This window comes from Onychostruthus taczanowskii, unplaced genomic scaffold (genome assembly GCF_017590055.1).
Source record: "Onychostruthus taczanowskii isolate IOZ18803 unplaced genomic scaffold, ASM1759005v1 scaffold38, whole genome shotgun sequence".
In the NCBI taxonomy this organism is placed as follows: domain Eukaryota; kingdom Metazoa; phylum Chordata; class Aves; order Passeriformes; family Passeridae; genus Onychostruthus; species Onychostruthus taczanowskii.
In genome coordinates this window covers 8,397,950-8,420,810 of record NW_024501237.1, presented here as the reverse complement: position 1 = coordinate 8,420,810, position 22,861 = coordinate 8,397,950, and the positions used below count along the sequence as shown (strand labels likewise).

At 39.0% G+C, this 22,861-nt stretch overlaps 1 protein-coding gene across 1 annotated transcript; it reads right to left on the bottom strand.

Moving 5' to 3' along the window:
* On the bottom strand, window positions 1-22,773 carry LOC121339896. The gene is made up of 6 exons (XM_041412111.1): window positions 22,449-22,773; window positions 20,900-21,000; window positions 19,789-19,891; window positions 15,395-15,658; window positions 2,280-2,328; window positions 1-426 (listed from the first exon to the last, which is right to left on the bottom strand). Exons 1-5 carry the CDS (start codon window positions 22,768-22,770, stop codon window positions 2,282-2,284), a joined length of 837 nt encoding a protein of 278 aa, XP_041268045.1. The 5' UTR covers window positions 22,771-22,773; the 3' UTR covers window positions 1-426; window positions 2,280-2,281.
* Between the last annotated feature and the right edge of the window lie 88 nt (window positions 22,774-22,861).

The following is a 22,861-nucleotide window of genomic DNA, read 5'->3' as shown; positions in this document are numbered from 1 at the left end:
TTTATAATATTTTGGCCTGATTTTAAAACCTTTTGCTTACATTTTAGCATGGAATGCTAATGTATAACTATGCACAACAGTTTGGACCAAAAGTAAGAAATCAATGTACGTATCAGGACAACAAAGACATAGAAGGAGTTCATCTGGCATCATACTGCTTCTCTTAGCACATGTATTTAGGACATGCTGAGTGGCTTGACTGGATGCTACTTTCTACAGCAGAGTTGTTAGTCACAGAAGCATTTCTCTAGGCAATGCAATTCATTTCCTTCAGCACTGAATACTGGCCATAGTGACCAATGTGTGGTAGGACAAACTGCACAGTTTCTTTTATGTCTTCAAGGAAGAGAGGTTTCACACAGGAATCAGCTGGTTAATTGCCACAAATATTTGCATTAAACTTTTCAAAGACGTCCACACTGTTTACTGGGGAAAAAGAAAAAAAAATCTGATTTAGAGGAAACAACAATAAATGATGTTTAGCAACAGACACAATTCAGCAGGTCATTTTCTTTGCAAACATTCAAAGCACACTGTAAATTTGACTGCATGTTACAGTTAATTGAATTACAGAGTATACACAGCACTGATGTATAAATCATGCTTATCTGACAGCTCGGGGAAACTTGCTCTGTTGCCATCACCAAAGCCCAGTTTCAAGAAATCCCTCACATTCATCCACATTGCTCAGGCATAAGTGAATTCCCCTGCATGCTGGGCTTCTACAAATAGTTAGAAGCTTGTGCTTAAATTTAAGCACAAGGTAAACCAATTGTATTTGCTGAGATTACTGATACAAGTAGTTCCACAGCAGCATCAGTTTGGGCCCAATAGCCACACCCAGGAATGGCTGAATATATTTACTCAGGCATGCTCTGAGCATCAACTTAGGGCTTTATCTGAGGATTTAATTCATTACTACTTCCTCTATCCCTTCACAAAATAATCAGTAATTTTTTAAAAAAGTTAACTAGGTAGTGATTTGATTCGCACATCAATGTTCTTTAAATTTCATTTTCTTTGCCTTGAATTCCTTAAAAAGTATAATGTGTTTTAATGCAAAGTCAGAGTTAAGCTTCATATTCCAAAGTGTTTACAATCAAAACACCAAAAAAAAAAAAAAAAAAAAAAAAAAGGAAGAAAGAATAATTCTTTTCTGACTGGGAATGCAGTGTGGTTCTAGACTTGTAAATTGGACAAATGACAGCCAGTAATCTTTCAGCAACAAATAGTAAAATATTTCATAAATCATTTTCCCCCTGCCAACAAGATCAAATCGAAACACAATAAGAGGCCCTTTTGTAACCTTGTGTTGCTATACTCATAACAAGTAATTTTTTTGTCAAAAAGAGTACAAGCAATTTAAGCAGAATTAAGTGAACCTGTACACTAGTAGGAGATTAATCTATTTTTTAATCTATTTTCAATTTATTACATCAAAGATGTTTCCTACAGCTTGCCTTCCCTGCCACCCCCACACTTTTCAGTTACAATCTCTGCCTTCATTAATTGAGTTGGCTATAGAAGGTATCTGTTGTCTAAATCAAAATCTGGAATAGCAACAATTTGTAGGGTTGTCAGATGTTTACAAGGAAAAAAAAAGATTCCTAACTCAACTGCCTTGTCTATACCACAGCATTTATGTGTTCCAGAACAGAAAGAATTTATTGGTAATTTGATTTTTTGATGTGGCACTCTGAGGTACCCTTAGCTTTCAATTTGGGCAAAAATAAAAACCTTGAGAGGCACATGCTTGTAACTTATCTGACAATAAAAAAAATAAATAAAGCCACATGAGAAAGACACTAGCAAATAGAAAGAATATTATATTCAGTATTTTTCATTAGCACAAATTGAAAGTGCAGAGAGACTAATAATGAAAGAATTTATTTAAAATAAAACAGTCCATGGGACAATAATCCAGAAGTCCAGTAGACACATATAATTTAAACTAAATAACCAAAGAATGATTTTTGCTTGGAAGAAAGCTACAACTCTCAGGTCTTTATCCAGTTTGCATGGGACTAAGATAAAGCTATAAGTAAATACACAGTGTGACAATTTATACAGGATTTGCTCCCTAGCCTCTAAAAGATGCCAGGAGTGGTTCCCAAAACATAATAAATACCTCAACAAAGTTTTGTTGTTGTTGTTGAGAGAAGAAATACAAATTCACCATAACAGTGCATGTGCATTTACCACACGCTGCAATTGCCACTAACTGTGAACAAAAGAAAGGTGAAGAGCAGAAAACCACATGCTGCAACTGTACTGTGTACCTTTAGGGTTCTTTACCAACTTCTTCAGTTGTCTTCTCCTCCTCAGAAACTGCAAATGGAGACAAAACACCAATGAGAAACACTGGAAGTTATTTATTCAATGACAAATAGTCAAGTTGTTTCCCTTAGTCCAAAGGATCCTTGGACTAAAGGGATAGAATTTACAAAGCTGTATTAGGTATGCTGACATTTTTCCTTTTAGCTTTTTTATTCTAATTTTAAAAGAGTTTAGAGGCCAAACTTCTAAACTCCACCCTAAAATCTACAAAGTAATGATTTTAACACACATTTTTCTTTGCATTCAATTACATCATTCAACTTCAATAGCAATATGAAATTATTTATAGTTGCATCAAAGCACTGCAAGCTTTATTCATACCACATGCAATATATTTTTCTTGACACCAATGCGATTTAGGAAAATTCTGTCTTTCAAATCAAGACAGATGTTGAAAAAATGTGTTATATGCAGCACAAGGAGAATTTTCCTTTCTTAATGAAGTTCACATCCAGCCACTTATTGAGCAGGGCACTGAGCTCACCACACTGCCACAATCAAATTTAGCAACCTATTTCTACTGCACCACACATAATTTGAAAATTAGATTTTCTGCTAACACTGTGATGCCAAACACAGCCATCATGGGCAGCCACACTGCATCACTTGAGTTCTGCATGCTCTTGCAGCTGGTTCAGTGCACACAGCCGCCAGCACTTCACAGACACAAACATTTCAGACCCAGCTGGACTGAAGTTCACCACAACTCCTCAGCATCGTTGTCCTGGCTCTTTGAGTCTATATCAGAAATCTCTTGAGCTGCTGAGGCTACTCCTTCCTTGTCACTGTCTAAGTTTTCCTCATGGGCAGAAGAAGCTGCAAGATCCGAGACTTTATTCACAGTTTCTGTGAATCAAATTAGAAAGATAATTGTCTTCTCTTTCCATTCATCATCATAAATGAGGGCAAGCAACCAAGGCTCACAAAGCATGAAGTACCTGCCTAACATATATGTTTGAAGTAGCTGAAGACAACAGCATCTATCAGATGATTAAATTTTATCACACAAATAAAACTTTGCAAATGGAATTCCAAGGAAAGTCTGTCTCTTTCCAACCCTGGAGCAGAAACCTATAAACTGGAGCTATTTTCGTGTATTTAGGCATAGGTAATTATTCTCTAATGTATATATTATCTCTTGCAGATACTGTTGCTTTTTTTTTTCTTGTTTCTGTCAAATTCATAGGACATTACATCTACACTCCACATAACCTTGGACAGACATCATGGGTAGTTTTAATGTAAAAATATTCTAGCATCAGGCTGAAGATTCAGACTGTAATGGCCAACTAGCCATTTTTCAATACAACTTTAAGCATAAAGCAATCTGTCTCTATAAAAAGCCTGTAACAGGTAATATTTAGTAGTAGGAAGTCTCCATACAGATACACTCTGCAGGAAGACTCAACACATCATCCAGCAGTTGCACGTTAAATTTTACTTGAGTAGTTTCTCTCATACCCTATTCTTCTAACCTTCCTGTAAGAGGTCTCCACCATCACACTCTTTAACTGCTCAGTAGGAGGTTTGTCTCTTTCTTGTTTCATCCTATACATGTCTATTAAACACAGTAAGTAAACAGTTTCTTTAGGAGTTCAATAAATGCAGCAAATAAGAGTTTTATAGAGCTAGCATCCCATACCTTTCCCCAAATATCACCTGCTAGTTAAGTACAGCATATTCTGAACATCAATTATTTCACTTTACTTTGCAGAATGCTTTCTGGATTTTGACGAAGCAGCAGAAAAAGAAATGCTCAGGAATTGGTACTTTTGCCTTTATAGGGAAAAGCTATGCAATAGAAATAGTACATTTGAAATTTGGAACTTTAGATATTTTGCAGCAAGCAAACTTGATGTAATGCCATATATTCGCTATGTTAACAAGCTGCTAGGTTTCAGTTTGTAATGCCAAACATTCAGCTTATATTACCAAAAGTTCTTTCTCTGGCTGATACTATTTAATCTTTTTTTTTTTTCTTGTGAGTGTTTTAATTTCTTTTACACTAAGAAGAGTAGATCAGTAGGCAACTAGAGGGAGCACCATGATTTTCAACAAAACCTCATTTCCTTTGGATGGGAATTGTGTTTATTGTTAAAACCAAACATTAACCACTTGTACTGAAAAAATTATCCCTGGTCTGAATTATTCCTTATGGCTATCAGAAAGGCAATCTAATGCAAAAAAATATGGATTCCTCCCAAGGTGTTCATCCATGTCTCTGTGGAGTAGCTGTCACTGCCTTAATTACAAAGGGTCTTGTGGCAGGCATTGCAGTTTGAAAGCCCATATTTGTAGAATGGGTGTAGTATATTTTTATACAAAATTGCCCTTGATTAGGGCACAAATCTTGTATTTAAGTGGCTTTCCCATCTGTTCCTTGAGCACATGTGGCTGGAGCCCCCTTCCAGGTGCCTCAGGTCTTTTGGAGAAGAGAAACATGGCAGTAGCTGGTGGTCCCAATGCACGTGCTCATGGCAGCCTGCACTGGGTCACTCTCCTTCGGGCCTTATCTCTAGCAAAGTCTCAGAGTGGCTGAGGAAGATCATCTTGGCATTGGCTCTTCGTCATACTGCATGCTGTCCAAATGTCTTCTAGTGTTTTGGATTAGGAAACAGTCTCCAGCCTCCTGATGGCTACCCCAAGCATTCCTGTGACACCAGCACAAATCCCTGGCATGAATGATGCCCTGGCAAACTGAGAATGAATCCCCTGCCTGTCTCAGATTTGAGACTGTCACGTGGGGTCCTTCTGCATGAGCAACATCAGACATATTGCCTGAGTCCTCACATCCTCCCCTGCTGATCAGCTCCTGGCACAAAGCGCTACAAAGTTTAGGCATTTTTCCTTTGTTTCCCTGTTTCCCCATGCTATTCACACCCTCTCTCTCTCTCTCTCTTTTTTTTTTTTTAAATCTGCATGCATTTCATATTTTTTCAATCCAGTTTAATCTCTTGCAATTGCTCCATGTAAAATCCTGCAGTGACACCCTATTTCATGTAAGATATTTTAATCTCTGCCTGGTACAATGGTGATTAATTTTCCATAATCCTTGGATGAAGGATTTTCTGTCTGTTCAATTATTGTTAATAAGCCTGTCATGAACTCTGCAGCAAATAATGGATGTAACTGAAATTCACTCCTAACTTTTGTTAGTTCAAATACTAAAATATTAAGCTTCTTTATTTTTTCAGAATATTTGTAGAGGAGTTACAGCATCTTCACTTAGTTCTGTGTTGTTTCCTGAATGATGATTAGTTTGAAAATCTGAAATCCCTGCATTTCTTCATGCAGTGATGATTATGATTCATTTTGTCTATTTATGCCAGATCTCTTACAATTTCCACAGGCTGTAAGTGAATAAAATAATCTGAATTGTCCAACTGCTTTTCTGCAATGAGGACACATGGTATTTAATATTATGCTTTCCACTGAATGCCCAGCTGCTTTATTATCCTTATAGAACAACACCACTCCAGCTCCTTGACATCTTTACCAAAACACCCACTTGCAGCATTCCTGCCAAATGGATCTCGGTCAAGGGATAATTCCATCCTGATCCATACAATTTAAAGCCTGCCAAAAATTATTTTGTTTCCCTTCATATTCACAAAAGTGGGGCTCATTAGACTCTTTCTTAATTCTCTGCACACACATATCCTTCATCAAAAGCATTGGAGTTAAATGGCTTCACAATTTTCCTGCTTCATTTGGTGTCCTGTGCTTCCCCTCCATCCTAGTAGGATCTATTACTCTACAGAATATACAGAATATTACTCTACAGTATGGAGAAGGTATACTTCACAGTTTCATACAAGGTATTATATTGGTTACAAAAAAATCTCAGCCCCTGTGTATATATTTTTTTTCTGAAAATTTGATGGTTTTTTTTTATTCTTAAGCTTTTTCACTGGTTATTTGTCAATTTTTAGTTTTCTCCTGGGATAAGTAGCTGCATCCCAGTATTGCTGGCTACAGGGCTACAGCTTTCTTCAATTTTGGCAGGCATTTATACATACCATAGCATTTACAGGTCTGAATTAGGACCTTAACTTTCCTGTGATTTCAACAAAAGACAATATAAAAGAACTTAAAGTCTTAGAGAAATTAAACTAATCACATTTAACAAACTGTAGTCAAGGGGCTTTGCACATTGCAACAACAGCTGTTGCCAAAGCACTCAGAAGGATTTGGACACACCAGGGATTTTGAGGGCAAGCATCCCCAAGGTTAGTTAGAGGCACAACATGCATGCACTGCACAACCATCAGTGTATAGCATCTGTGTAATATCCATTGCTGATGTGCAACAAGGAATCCCAACCAGAATACTTCCTGCTCCCGCCCAGGGTAGCTACAGACACTCCCAGGCAGTCCTTAGCTCCTCTGCTGTAGGAGATAACCATTTGGAGATGGAATGCATCCTCCCAAATTGCACTTGCAGGAACAGAACATGACTGGGCAATATTACACATGCACCTAATGCAATACCAAACCATTTCTGTTGTGGAAACACATCTGGCTTGAGTTGAATAAATACAGTACAGGAAACTGATTTTACAGACAAAAGAAAATTGTGGATTTGTTCTGAAAGCTTGTATTTAGTTGTTTGCCTTTTTTTTTTTTTTTTTTTTTTTTTTTTTTTTTTTTTTAATAAGGCATCAGATTTAGGAAGCTCCAGTAGCTTATTAGCACAATATCCAACATTTCACCTGGAAATGTAATTTTTAGGAAACTATCCTTATAATTTCAGTGAAAGAAAACTCACCAAAAACTGCTTCCTATGTAAAGTAGTAATTCCTGCTGTCTTTAAAGACAATTTTTACAAGTGCTGAACTTGCAGCCCTGAGAGTGAGAGCAGAACTAGACATTTCTGTGCACTTACAGTAGAAGATGAAACAGTCCAAATACAGGGTGATTCTGCATGCTCATGGTGGTCAGTTTGAATTGTGTGAATATTTGTGAGCTCAGCAGAACAAAGTGACAAGATAAGCAGGTACTTGTGTGCCCTGTGTGACTGACTCATCTTTGCTGCAGCTGATAATAAAAAATAACATGCCTAGATTGACTTTCTCCTGCTAATAATAAAGGAAACCCCATGCAAGTGCATTGACTTCCAGAGCCCAGATCCTACTGCTTGCATAGCCTCTTCCCCACAAGCCTTCAAGCTTTTAAAACAAGTTTTCCAAGATTCCTGGGGCAGCTTTTATGCAAAAACAGCCTGGAGTTTTGTCTGGGATGTAAAGCCCTAATGTAAAATTTGGCCAGCTCACACTGGCAATCATGTCCTGCCACCTAGTAGAAAACATAAGATGACCTTGAAGCAAGGAGGTGGAAGAGATCCAAACTAATTTGTATATTATATTTTTTAATCTTACTGGATTTTAAACTTCTACCTTGTATTTTTAAGTGGTTTTCTAAGTATGTTTTCCTGATTTACAATAGAGATTAAAAAGACAGCTGTTCCAGATTTTAAAATGAAAGCTATATTCAGTCTTTTCCTTGCTTGCGGAGAGGTGGGGATTCCTTCCAGCAGGACAGAAGTTTTATAATGAGGTTATACAAGATAACTCCAGCCTTCTCAGGAGTACAGCCTGTATTTCTTCCTTCAGTTTTGCATTTCCTTACCAGTACATTTAAAGCTAACATATTTTGATCCTAATCCTAATTCTTTGATTCATTTTAAATGATCTTTCCAGTTAGAAACAACAACAAAAAAAATTTAATGAGGCACTGGTATCCTGAAATTTTTAAAGATATTTAAAAATACACTTTTCTGAGTGAATCACTTTACTTGAAGCAGTATCCTTCATAAGATGATTTTTTTTTTCTAGGCAGTCAACATGAGGCTGGTATCTGTAATGCCTAACACCAGGTTCAATTACTTTAAAAATATTCTTTGCAGAAGAATTTGGTTTTATAAAGCTAAAATAACACAAGTTAGCCAGCATCATACAAATGGAATCCACCTGGAGCATGCAAACTAAAGCTGGAGTACAAAACAAGGCTTTGATATTTCAAACTGCCAGTAACATAACCAATGTCACACACTAATTCCAAAGAGGGGGAAGGAGGAGGAAAGTCTAATTGTGAAATTGGAAACAGTATTTTATTTACAGTCTTTTAGAGACCATCTTACACTAGCATGTTTACAGAAAGCTTCCTCAGTCAGGTCCATTGAAGGTCTCAGAATGTCCCCTGAAATGTTAAGATAAGCAGAGAAGAATATTCCTGGTTCATTCTCAGTTTAAAGACCTGCTAATGGAAAACTGGCAGTGGAGTAGAATTGACTTTTAAAAAGTCAAATTCTGTCACGTTGGAAAAATAATTAAATAATTTATTTGAGAAAACCTGCAAAATAGAGCACAAGAAAAGCAGTGGTACTTGGCTCACTCAGATCTAATCCAGGGGAGAAGACAGCAGTAGCAGCAAGAAACTGTGATTCCCTTCAAGACCAACTTCACATATTTTGGTTCCATCAGCCTTAGGGAAAATGGAAATTGTTCCACATCCTGAGAGGGTGATGACAGCTAAGCTTCCATGATTTCATCAGAAGCCACCTGTCACCCCAGGCATGGCTGGCTTGGGTTCCACACCTTCTCCCTCTGTTCATGGAGGCTCAAACCACATCAGTAGAAACAGGGGGAAATAATAATCACTGATACAGTTTGGGACAAAACAGGCAAAGCTATGCAGCTGTCCCTGTAACATGACCAAGTGCTTCAGGTGCCATTGGCCAGGAAGATCCAGGGAGATCAGTATGGAGGGCTTGCAAATGTCCACCAGGAACATCCCATCACCAGGAATGTCAATCAGGACCATCTGAAATGTTTCCTCTCCTCTCCTCTCTAGCATTTTATTCAGTAAACATTTAGGACTCCAACCAGCTAGAGAAAGTTACTCAACTTACTGCTTGGAAAGGAAAAACACTTTACACCTACATTGGGCTTAAAAAGGAAAAAAAGGCGGTTGACCACAGACTAATGCCTCTCTACAATACTGTGCAATCAGCACTTGAGTTCCACACAGGAAAATATAAACTGTAGTTCCAAACAGAGTCAAGGAAAGAACAATTACTCAGAAAAGCACTGATTGTTTTTCAGTCTGATTGTTCCTATCCTTGAATGCACAGGATAGGAACTAGTGGTTGGCAACTGCTGACCTGTTTATGGAACCACCCTGGCCTGATTGTGCTGTTACTCAGACACAACATGAAGGCAGCCTCAGCCTCAGCCCTCCCTCACTAGAGCCCATGGCGGGAATCAGGAGTTTAGTCCCTCTGACATTCCAGCAATTCCATAGGATGAACACAAACCAAAGGCTCAGAGCCCAAGGTCTTTGGGAAACTGATAAACAAAGGAAAGCTCGGATTTCTAATAAACCTGCCCCTACAAATATGACATATTTTCCTTTTTGTGAGCCATCCACAAGCAATCTAGATAGAAATCCATGAGGTCCAGCTGAGAGCCTAAACCATAGCATTATGAAGCCCATTACTAGGAATAAAAATTTTCATCACTCCATACAGAAAGAGAAATATGTTCAATGAGCCAAGCACATCACAGGTTGTTTGTGTCTGATGTAGGTCACTAGTTCCCAAGAAAAGCCTCATTAGTTCTTATTAATGACCAGAAGATTCCCTTGAATAGAGTTTATTCTACAATCAATAATTAGAAAAAGATTCAGAGATGCCTATAATGGTCACAATAAAAGCATAACACTGCATGTCACATTAATCCAGAATAGTTTATAATACCTCATAAAATTTCAAAAATATTGCTTTATATTCTGTAGCACAGAACTGTAGCAATGAGAAGCAACTCTATTTGTTTGTTTTTGTCTGTTTTAAACATGGAACAATCTTGAGCTACTGATTGGAATGGATCACAAGGAAAACTAGCACAAGTTAATATAAACCATGTGTATGAAAAACATCCTAATAACTTGATGTATTAACTCCTTTGGGAGTTATAAAAAACTCCTAATTAAGACATTTTCTTTAATATTCCTCATACAAAGTAGTGCACCAAGTTTTATCCACTTAAAAAGTTTTAACCACTTTATCCACAGTTTTTAAAGGAGTAAAGTTGTTGTTTGAAAAGGATGGTTTTTCTCTGCTATAGGAAACATTGCCCAAAAATTAACTTCAAAATCCCCATCATTCCCATTCTGGTTTGAACTGCCACAACAGGAAAACAGCAAGGGGTGCCTGTTGCCATCTTTTCTCTAAAGTATGGGACTAACAGTATTCCTGTGGCTGTTGTATTTACAGGAAAATTTCAAACACAGGTAATACTATGTATAGTAAATTAAATAGATTTTGTTGTACAAAGTGAGTTGTTGCTTTCCAATTTAAATGCATATAGTTATTTTAAGGGTTTTTTTAAGTCTTGACAATTTAGAGCTATTAATACTAGTAAAAGCAGTACATCTATTTTCTCATTAATAGTGACAGTCATTTAGGCAATATTATTCACTGTATGTCCTTTTACCATTTTTGACAAGCTACTTGCCCCCGTGTTCTAGAATAGAAACAGGAAGACAATTATTTTAGGCAATTCTCCTCCACTTATTTGTTTGCACTCAGCTGGGAACTTCTAGGGTTTTTTCCATTTTATCAAAATCTTCTTCCCCAGCCCAGTGCATGCTGTAAAATTCTTTTTGGCTAAGCTGATGAAAACTGAACAGACTCTCCATGTACCAGCTGGGGTCTTCAGATGCTCACAACTTCTACAGAATTTTTTTTCTAAATATTGTTCACTTTTTTCCAGTTATGCTATGATGACTCATCTAAAACTCAGTTTTAGGAAGGAAAAACAGAAGGAAGAAGAAGAGACTAGTGGCCAGTGTATGGCAATCAGAGAGATATAAGATAAATGCAGCAGTGCCCAGAGACAGATAAAAGAAAGTGATAAATGTGTAACAGAAATACCCAACAGAAGTTCAAGATACAGATACTTCCCCCATAGGATAATATTTACATAATTCAACTTCTTAGGGCCTAATTTAGCTAGATCAGTCTATCATAATCAGTAAAGAGAAAAAAGTCTTCATTCCTCCATCTCACACAAACAGATGCCTAGAATGGTGTGTCTGTTCTACTGAGCAACGTCATTCTGAAAGGCTCTGAGTAAGTATGAGCAATTGCAAATCACTCTGAGGACTCTTCAGTAATTTTCTAAGTTCTAATAGTGTCAGCACACCCAAAATTTGGTAGTGCACCAAGCCAAGCCAGTGTACACTGATTGTATCAGGTGCTTTTGCCTGCTTGGCATCACTGTATGATGGGGTCAGCAAAAGTCCTGTCCCGAAAGCAGCAGCTCCTGTCCAGAGCAGCCTCCATTTGTTTCTCTAGGCTGCAGACAACTGCCATCACAGTGTGTTTGAAGCTCAGCATGGAAAACACTGGCACATTCACACCCTAATCCTCCCCAAACCCAGTCACTCATTCAAAAAGCCGTGGAAATAACAAACAGAGAAGAGACCATGCCCTTCAATACTTTAAAGCTTAGAAAAAAACCCTATGCTAGAGAAGTCAGGAAGAAGTCTGGAAAAGCACAGTTTGGGGCAAATTGCTTCTCTTATTTCAGTTTATAATGCCAAAACCTCAAGCCTCAATGCCAGAGTTGGAGAAGAGTTTATGGTGGCAACCCAAACACCAGAAGTCACAGACGCAACAACCTTGCCTAATCCAAATAGCAGTTTGCCAATTGGTGAATTTTACAGCATTTGGTTTGTCTGAAGAAAAATTTAATTTATGGTCCCAGACACAGAGTACACTAGAAGGAGAACAACAGGAATTTAATCAGCATCAGGCAGTAACCAAGAGTGACAGCTCAAGCAATAAAAAAGTAGAGAAAGTTAGAATTTAGAGGAAGTTAAAATCTTGAGAACAGAGTAACATACTTCAGTACTTATTTTGGTAACAGTATTTCACAGAATTCCAGATTGGAATTGTGGATTGCAAATTGCTTAACTTGAGGCAAGGAGAACATTCCAGGCAGGTACAATTGTTAACTGTCTGAAATGGAAATTATCTTGATTAAATATTAAGCATCCAGCTCCAAGGTTGGGTTGGTTTTTTGTTTGTTTGTTTGGTATCTGTTTTGGTTGGGGTGGGGGGTTTTTTGCACATCCATGTATAATGATACATTACATTATCTGTATACAGGAGCTGGAGACAAGCATTCCTTCACAGCTTGCACTTCCAAACATTAGAGAAAGCTTTATAGATTAAAAGAAACAATGGCATTTGAAAAAGCAGAGGTTCACTGGTAACAATAAAAATACTTACACCTTCATCTGCAGAAGTAACACCAAGTTGCCAACAAAACTAGTAAAGTTACTCAAATGCATACTTCTCTACCTCAGTACAAGTGGAGCTATGTTATTTTTTTCCTCTAAATGGAGATAACATGAATAATAAAGATGGTTAAATCCAAAACTGAAAGTTACATCCAGAAAGATTTTAATTAGATTTTTTATAAACACAATAGCTGTTGGCTGCAAGTAGACACTGAATGAAGTGGTACAGAGAAAGCAGAGAACTTTTGAAACAAACCCTCATCTTCTTGTTAGCATGATGCCAGTGGAAACTAGTTCTTATGTAGCTTAGAGGAAAGGGATACTGGTTTAGGCCTGTGTATCAGACCATGTGATGCTGGTGGGCTTCCTTCCCATGGTCAGGAACTCCTGGGAAGAACTGATCTGGAGGCCCTGCTGTTCTTCTGCAGGCACAACCAGGATGAGGTGAGCTGGATGAGGGAGCAGGGAGCACTAAGGTGACCTGGAGCATGAGCTTGTCCAGCCTCCCAGGCCAGGAGTTGGGTTACACTGGGTATAACCTCATGTGAACGATGGGGAGGTCCCCAGGGTTCACCACCTGGTCACACCTGCCACCAGCACTGTTCACAGCAATCTGCACTCGGGTCCAGTGCTGCAGGACAGCTATGCTCAGGAGCAAGTTATAACATCCCACGAACATCCAAGACATCAGGCATGGAGAACACTCCTTTGCTTCAATTTCTTTTACATCCCACAGGTTTGCTTCTGCAGCTTTACCACCCAGCCAAGAATAACCACTGCAGCAAGGTTTGGTAGAGGGCACCTGGGACGACCCTCAGGCTCCCTTACAACTTTCAGCATAACAGAAGTCTGGTTCTAGTGCTATTTTCCTCTGTAAGTATGTTGCCAGAGATGCTACATCTTAGAAATCTGTAATTTCTAAAGAGCTTCTCCACTTCCAGAGAACACCAGCAGGAACTAACAATTATAAGCCATATTTCTTCTTATCAAATAATGGTCACTAAGTACATGAGGTCTACATGTCCAGAATGAGATCCTCAGACTTAATCACAGAATCACCATAGAGTGATTTGGGTAGGAAAGGACCTTAAAGACCATCTTGCTCAAACCATCTGCCATGGGCAGGATTACCTCCCCCTAAACCAGGTTCTTCAGAGCCCCATGCAACCTGGCCTCGAACACTTCCAAAAATGGGGCATCCACAGCTGGGAAACTGTTCCAATGCCTCAGTACCCTCACAAGAAAGACTTTATTCCTAATATCTAATCAATTTATGCACCATGTTTCTCAGGCAAGATCCCAGCTTCTCTTTTTCAGGGAAGAGCCTCTTAATAAAATGGCAGAAATATTTACCATACAGAAGATCCTACCTTATCCCACAATGAACAGTTATTCATAAATAAGCACTGTGAAAGGAATACACAACCACCTCCAGACACAAGCAAGTGCTTATGAAATTAAAGGGAAATTTTGTGATTGCTCTGTAGAGCAAGAAATGCAGCAATGCAATTATAAACACATCTCTTGATGGCTCTAATTCGCCAAATTTAACATATAACAGACTGCTTCCTTTCTTAATGAAGTGGTCTACATATTCCATAGAAATGGAAATTTTTAGGGCTCTATGTATTTTAACTACTATCTTATAAATATTTCTATATGTAAGCAGTAATAATCACAGCCAAGGTACTTACTCCTACTTTCTATAAACTGTGTTACAGCAGATCAGACTAAGTATTGTTTTAAAATGTTATTTGTAATAGATTGTTTCAGAGACAAGCACAGGAACTACTCACATTTGAATTTAAATTGCATTCATACATAAACCTTTTACAAAACTCAGCGATTAGATGTGCTGCACTATTTTTCAAGTTCATTTATTAAAAAGGCAATTAAGATGCATCCATTCCTCACTGGAGTCATCAAGGAAGAAAGTGAAAATCATTCCAAATCTGCTAACACTTTTGACGGTACTATGATAAAAGCCCATAGATTAGCAGTCAAAACACTTTTCATCTCAGTTTGATCTGTGTTTTAGACATATCCTCTCAAGACCAGTGGTAACAAGAAAATTAAAAAAAAAACACCTTAACCATCTGCCAAATTAAATTATAATCCTGTATCTTGTGCATGTTATGGATAGTTTTGCATTTGTATTATTGCAATTTTTTTAAAGCATAATAAACCAAAATATTTCAAACCCCCAGACAGCTCAAAATACTGAATGTTTGGCCACTTACCAATTTCAGTGTTTAACAACAATTTGACATTTTATTGTGAAAATTTAGTCTAATATACCCTTAAAATTGAGACTGTGACAGCATTTTCTTTGCTATGCAAGATCCTGTTTAAGTTGCATTGATAGAACAGATATAATTATTCAGGGTGAATATCTTTGGAATGGCTAGTGAACTAAAGTGTTTAGATTCCTTGACACATCCTTGAGAACTAGATCACTAAAACAACTGTTTAACTGATCACATTATAAGCTCAACTTAATATCTTAAGAAATAGGATGTGGTAGAAAAATAAACATTTTACTCGTTTTAAATAGTAACTCTGGTGCCAGAGGCAGGATGCTTTCAGAGACACTGATTTAATAAACTTAATTACCTTATGCTCATGATATGTCAATGTTAATGCCTGAATTAGTTTTCACTGCCAGACAAAATCCATTAGGAACACTGATGCTCATTCTGTAAGAGGCAGAGCTTTAGAACACACACACACAAAAACTACATTCATAAATTAACCTTGAACTGCAGAAGCTTCTGAATTAGCAGCAAGTTCCAAATTAGCAGCAGCTTCCTGCTGTGCTTCTTCCATAGCATGGGATACCTCTGGAGCCAGTAAGTCATTCTCCCCTCCAGCTTCTGGAGATACCCCAGAAGTCTCATCCTGTGCTGTAGGTCCAGCACTCTCATCCTGTGCTGCAGGTTCAACAGAAGCTGCTGCATCAGCTTCTTCCATGGTCTTCTCTGCTCCAGTGACTTCATCCACCTTTTCTCCATCACCTTCTAAGGATTTATTCAATACAATAAAGAGAGTAAAATGCATGCATGCAACAAAAAATTCATCAAATACTTTTTATCATCATCCTCATTTAAATTTGAAGTGGGAAGTTAAGATTTGGGATCAGAATTAACAAAAAAGATCAATAATTAATCCCTCATATTGTCTAATATGGCATCAAAAAACTATGTTTATAAGATGAGGAAACCATATTCTTAATTACTGAGTTTCATAACATGTTTCAGTGTGATACGAAAAGAAACTGTGACTTTAAGCAAGTGTTGGGGGTGCAGGGAAGGATAACAAAGGACATTGTCAAGTGTTGCTTCAAAGCACTCTGCTGAAAGGGCCAGTGATGGTACACACACAGGTGCCAGAGGGAGCATGACTCTGTGGAATTACCATGTGGGGAATAAGACATTTTGTCTTATATAAGTAAGAAAATAACTTGCTAACTTCAAGTGGTCAGAGCTCACTTTCTTAGATGTATGACCACTTATGACTCATTATTTTCTTTTTACAGCTCACAACTCTCTTTTAAAGACTTGTTTACACCACTCTGGGTCCAACTCCTTAGAACCTGAAAAATGGAGTTTCCCAGTCATGCATCACTTCAAATTCAGCTGAGACAAGTAATGAAAAACTAACAGCACAAAGCAAGAGATGCTCAACCACCATGCAAACATGCACTAACATCAAGTTCACAAAGGAAAAGTTATACACCAACAGTTCATCACAAGTTAACCACTAGAACCAACTCACCATGTAAAAAAAAAAAAAAAAATAGAACTGGAAATAAATTTGTAACATAGTGTAAACTATGTGAGAATTGAAACAAAAAAAGCTTAAAGAGACATAGTCAGAGTTTGTTTGATTCTTTTGTATCTGTTTCATTTCTTGGTCATCTTATGCCAGTGAGAGCCTATAATTTGGTGTTCAGGTTTCAAGACAAGCCCATTCATTGCTCGATAAAAATCAAAACTTTGCATTATTACAACCTGATCATGTCCCTTTAAGAAAACACTGTTTTTAAAAAAACCTTAATTCATTACACAAAGAACAGGCTAACAGCCAAGATCAGCATACAGTACACTTTATTGGACAGTCAAATATAGAGTGCATTAATTCAGAACAGCCAGCTTCTCCATCTCAGAACTGCCTTCTACAAAGCAGATTCAGTAATAAGCTCAATATGGTTTGGCCTTGCAAACATGGGTAGTTGTTTTAAAGTCTCACACAAAGGAAGTTTTACAAATGAAGGTATAAAGTCATCCCATGGTAGGCTGCAATGTACTCAATGGTAAACGATTGTCCTTTGTTTGTATTTAACTTCCTCAGGTTTGGAAAGAGATTTCCCTTGTGTCTGGAAAGTGTAAAAGCAGAGCATAGATTAGAAAGTCTGGAAAGTGTAGAAGCAGAGTATAGATTAGAAAGATTGAATCAGCTTGCAACGAGTTAAAAAGAAAAGTCACAGATAAAAAAGAAAGAAGTCAGGAACAATCTTAAAGGACATGAACAACAAATGGAAGACAAAATTCAGTATTCACTAAATAAGCAAGGAGAACATCCTGCAAGCCAAACATCATTTTACATTTGAAATGATGTCCCAGATTTTCTACTTTTGAGTCAGTCTTCTTCCAGGGACTTTTTAAATCCCTCCCTAATTTGAGAGTAGCTTTCAGTAAAAAAGAGCCACAGAAAAGTTGCTATCAGATCTCTTTCTACATGTCTGTTATCATTAATTAAAATATCATTAAATATAATTTCAACCCTCTAAAAAACAAAGAACTCTAGAATGATTCTTTCTCTTGTTTTGACAGACTTGTTCACTATGTACAGTTCTTTGTAATAGACATTTTGGGTTCAGACATAAGGGCAGAATTTTCCCCCACATGAGAAACCACAAAAATCCTATCAAAGGAACTCTGATCAGCTGCTCTCCAGTATTAAGTTCTTCCACCTAGAAAGTTCTTTTACCAAAGGCAGCAAATATGCCTGCAAACATGCTGCTTGACATACTGCTTTTCTATACACCACTTCATATGGTTACCAGCTCTGTTTTAGAGCTTATTTTAAGCTTGATTTAATGTGCCCCTAAACAAATATCAGAATACTTTGAGAACAGAATTTTTAACTGCTCTTATCAGCAATGCTTACTGTGAAAAAAATATAAGGACTGACTCTAAAGAATGCACAGGGAAAGAAACTGCAATGGCACTTCTGGGAAAAGCAATACTATTCTAACAGTCTGTGACAAGATAAACACAAAAATATGACTATGCAGGGAATGGGAGAAAAAGGGAAGGAAGAGGAGTGTTAACTCTTTTGAGAATGCACACAGTGGATTCTGTAGGAAAAGTAAGAACAGAACTGATTCTCGTTCTTAATGTCCTGTTCTTTTGGGTGTACACAACTGGGAATGAAGGAGGATTTTAAAAAGGAGCTGATTCAATGGTGGTTTGTACTTTGAATTGGAATCAGCTACTCAGAAGTCCAACTAAAAGCTCTGGGTTGAGCATTTATTCAGAAGTCAAATATTGAAAATAATACAGGAAACGAGTTTCAACTGTATTCACTGAATAGCATTAGAAGCATTTTGGACTTCTTACTATCAATAAAAAGGGAGGTAGCAATCATCTGGCACTGGTTGTGACATCTATGTGACTTTTTAAGCAGCAGATTATGGGATGTCTGGAGAGTATCCAAGATCAGTTGCTGAGCACTCAGTGCTGTGGGTATTTCATTCTAACATGCGGATAGGCCAGGGCTAAAACTCAGTACTTTGCAGAAGTGCACCTTAGGAGAAAAGAGGAAATACACTGACATCACTGGGAATATGTTGGAAGGTTTGCCCAATGCTTCCCCGTTCTCCCAACTATGGCAGTCAGAATGTAACAAGGGTATTCCTCATTTCTGCCCTGAACAGCAGGAGACTAGCTCCATAGGAGAGATCTACTTTGGTCCTCATTACATTTTCTATTTTAGGGACAATGAAGGATTGCAAATTGTGGCTGAATTCTCAGCATTTATTTAAACAATTGAGTTTTAAAACTGTACTGTGTTCAGCTGCTTTCTTGTTTTGAAAATTAAGGTATTTTACTACTTAAGATCTGTAATTTTAATGTTCTGAAACTAAAGCATGTGTTATAGAAGTTCAAGGCTAGCAACTTCTAAAGAAATAATTACAGAGGCAGACAATTTAAACCATGCTCTCACACTGAAAACAAAATTTAAACTTGAGATACTTTATTCAAATCTATTTGTGCGCATGCAAATATATTAAATCAATTCACTAGAAGTCAAGAGTAGTTAAAAAAAAAAAAAAAAAAAGAGCTTCAAGTGCCCTGGCTTCAATACTTTATTTTTTTTAAATAACAACCAAAAAAATATATAAAGATCATTAAGAAATTTTCCTAATTGCTTTTCCTAGCAAGGCCATGCTTGCCAAAGTTCTACCTTTTACATTAATGCTATAACACTAATTGATGTAGACAGGGACAACATTCCATTACAAGTAATTGAACTAACATGGTCCAATTGTTCAAGCATGAAGAGCTAAGTAAGGATTTGCTGTGCATTTAGGTAATGCCTGCATTTCATCTAACCCCAAACTAGAAAAGACAAAATCAAAGTTGTAGGAGAAAAAAATGATCCAAGTCAATTTTTTGTTAATGTAGGTTTTTTTTTTCCCCTATTGAACTGTATTTCCTGATGGCATGCGGCCTGAAGCCAACCTGTTGACTGAGAAAAGATATTATCTTCTCCCCCACACTGAAAACAAAAGAACAAAATTGATTTTGACAGCATTATGTATTCAGTCAAGTTTCATTGAGCTTCCAGTAAATCAAATACCCATTATACAATTAATAGTATTCACACATCAACTCTTTCCATCCAAAGAGACTCCGCAGGTGGATCAAAGATCAGATTCACTGCCTGAATATTAAGGCCACTACCAAAATTTGTGCAGCAGCAGCATTGTAACAGAACAATACTGTACAACCACCTCTGTCTTCACTCCCACTCACACAGTTCAGACAAGGACATGGACGGTGCTAAAGCCTGATCAGACAATCCAGAAATCTGTTCCAAATCCTCATGTACCCAGGCAACAAGAGAAAGGAGCTCAACTCACCCTTTCTTGACCAAGGATTGCTTTTCTGCCCCTCGGCTCTCTCATGAAGAATATTTTTATGTTCAACAAACTTGCTGCGGGGTGAACTGACTACTCTGTAGGCCTGAAAGGGAATTATACCTGAATTTACAGCTGCATCCCTACAAATTTACCAAACACAAAGAGAAGAGAGGGAGAGAAGGAATTTTAAGCAAATGCTACTGCCCATCTTAAAATGCACATAAAATTTATCCTAAGCAAGGTTTAAAAAAAATTAATAATCTGCTATACTAATATTTTTATGTATTTCATACTTCTCCATTGTTAAAAAGCAAATACAATATACCATGCAGCTTTTGAAGTGCTGCAGTGTTTCAGGAATTGAAAACAGCATTTTAAAAGATAATTATATTAAGATTTCATTTTTTTTGTAATGTGGTAAAAATGTGACAGGAAGAGAGACTATGTTATTCAAACAGAAATGCAATCATACATGTTTGACATTTTGAACAAATAGCTACTTACCATTCAAGAGGATTACTTTTTGGGACAGGGAAATATGTACCTCTCTGGTGTGTGCAAGGCACTATGTGAGATCTTGGGGGAGAGGGGTAGAAATAAGCTACAGAACGGAGGATTTAGGGATGTGAAGCACAGAATCAGATACATTTAGAAGCAGGGAAGAGAATGGTTACCAAAAAGCTTAACAAAACCAAATGTTTACAAAACTTTAACATGCTTTCTTGAAGTAACTTTTTTTGTGTCCAAATTAACAAGGTTTGTATCTTCCCCTTCAGCTTCAGATTGCTTATTTCACATCTGCCTTGCCCGCTTTGAAATATTGCTAATGTTTCTGTTTGACAAGACAAGGCAAGGAGTTAGAGACAGGTGCCTTACTCAGCCTTTCCACTAAGAGTGACCCAGCACTACTTATCAAAGTAACAGTAAAACAGGCAAGCGATAGGCTTTCACCTTCACTAAATTCTCTTAAGCTGATTTCTTAGTTAGGCTGCACTTAGCTATATGCTACAATATCATTGATAGTTTGCAACTTGACCATACTCTAACCCAGAACACACCTTATACCGTGCCAGCTCAGAAAGCACAAACAGCTCCATCCCCAAACACTTACATAAAATAAACCACCAACAGCAACACCAGCAAGCAGATAGATCATCATGCTGTCTCTAGAAGAGCCAGGAACACTCCCAGATGACATCTGGCGAGGAGGCGCTACAAAAACCATTAGGCAAAGTGATGTAAAGTGCTGCTAAAATATGATCACAAAAAAGAATTATGGAATCTGAACTCTGTGTGGGAAAGGATGATCCAAAAAGGTTATAAAACAGAGGTTGATGCATATTGATGTATCCTACAACTGAGTAACACAGGGTGTGGTGGTCCATGGCTGAGCTCTTCCTAAGGGGTGTTCTTCTGTGAACTATGTTGTCTGCCATCAGCTTCCAAGTACTGGGCACAGTCTATATAACTATGGGATGATAAAAAAAAAAAAAGCAAAAAAGCTCCTGACTAAGGCAAGTAAAATAATTATCTGTCCTTATTCCTTATGATCAGCAGAATGAATTCTCTCTTCAGGGTAAACAGGGAATTTTTAAAAAAGCTTCTTCATTTGAATTCGTGTTCTTTCATTCTCAGACTGCTGACACTTTGATACATACCCTTCATCTCATGAATTGGCCAATAGGGCAGAGAGGTAGGATTACACAATTTTTTACCTGACCGGATACATATTAATTCTAACAGCAGTGCTACCCATTCATTTGTTATAAACTGATTCTTAATACAGTCTTGGACTCATCTGTACACTTCAAAAAGAGACCCATGAAAAACACACATAATTCTCTTGGTGAACAAAGCCTTCTGCGTAAATTTGTGACTTGATCCCAGATGAGAAATGTCTCATTGAAAAAGCGCTCGTGAAAAATAAAATGGCTCTGAGCATTGCAATTGACAGCTGCAAAAATAATCGAAACATCAAAACATTGCCATTGTGTGCTAGGTTATGTTTAGCATCATCTGTCTCATGACACAATTCTGAGACTCCTGTCCAATAGCCAGGCATCCTAATGGATTTGCATATATTTTTATTTTCGTTCAGCAGCAGTGTGTCCTTAACCCTCCCCCTCCCCAGGGCTGCTAGCTATAGCAGGACAGTGATCAGCAAGCTGCCATCGCCTAACACGGCTGGCAGATTTTTTTTTTTTTTTTTTTGCCAGTGGTTATACAACCCCTGATGCGCCAAAACCATGGTTGTGGCGCACCGGGTCTGCTCCCGTTCCCCACCGCGGCCGGCAGCCCTGCCGAGGCACCGCCGCTCCTGGGGGCTGCTCTGCTGGGGGGTATGTACCCCGCTATTCTATAGGGAAGAGAGGCAGCAGCGGCCACCGTTTTGCCATCGGGCGAGGGTAGGGGGTCCCGGGACGGCTCGGCTGCCCGGCGGGTCGCGGCGGAGATCTGAAGCAGCCAGTGCCGGAGCCCAGGATGACCGAGCAGCCGGGTCCGGCCGCCGCCCGCCCCCGCCGCACCTGTCCCGGCCCCACGTCGACCCCGCCCGCGACCTTTGCGCATCTCCTCCGCCGCCGCCACCCGGTCCGGCCCGGCCCGCGCCCCGCCATGCCATCCCAGGGACCGCTCCCCGGCCCCGGCCCGGCCCCGCGTACCACGCTGCTTGAGGCGGCTGGCGGCGGCAGGAGCCCTGCTCAGGAGGGAGGCCAGCGCCTGCGAGGCGGTCCTGCAGAGGGACATGGCCGAGCAGCGGGCGGCGGAGCGGAGCAGAACGAAGCCGACTCTCAGCCGCCCGTCGTGGCGGGGATGCGGCCGCAGACACCGGTCCCGCCTCGGGCGCCGCGGGGGCGGGTCGAGCCGCAGCCCCGCCCCGCGCACCTGGACGCCGCTCCCGGCCGGGGGTGTCCCGGGAACGGCGCCGTAGGAGCCCCGGCTGCAGCGGGAAGGGGAAGCGGCTTTCTGGAGCGGAGCGCACATTGCGCAGAGCCGGGCGCTGCCGACACCGACCTGCCCCATGGCAAGTAAACGGCGTTCGGTACTGACTGCAACAACAGACCCGGGATAATAG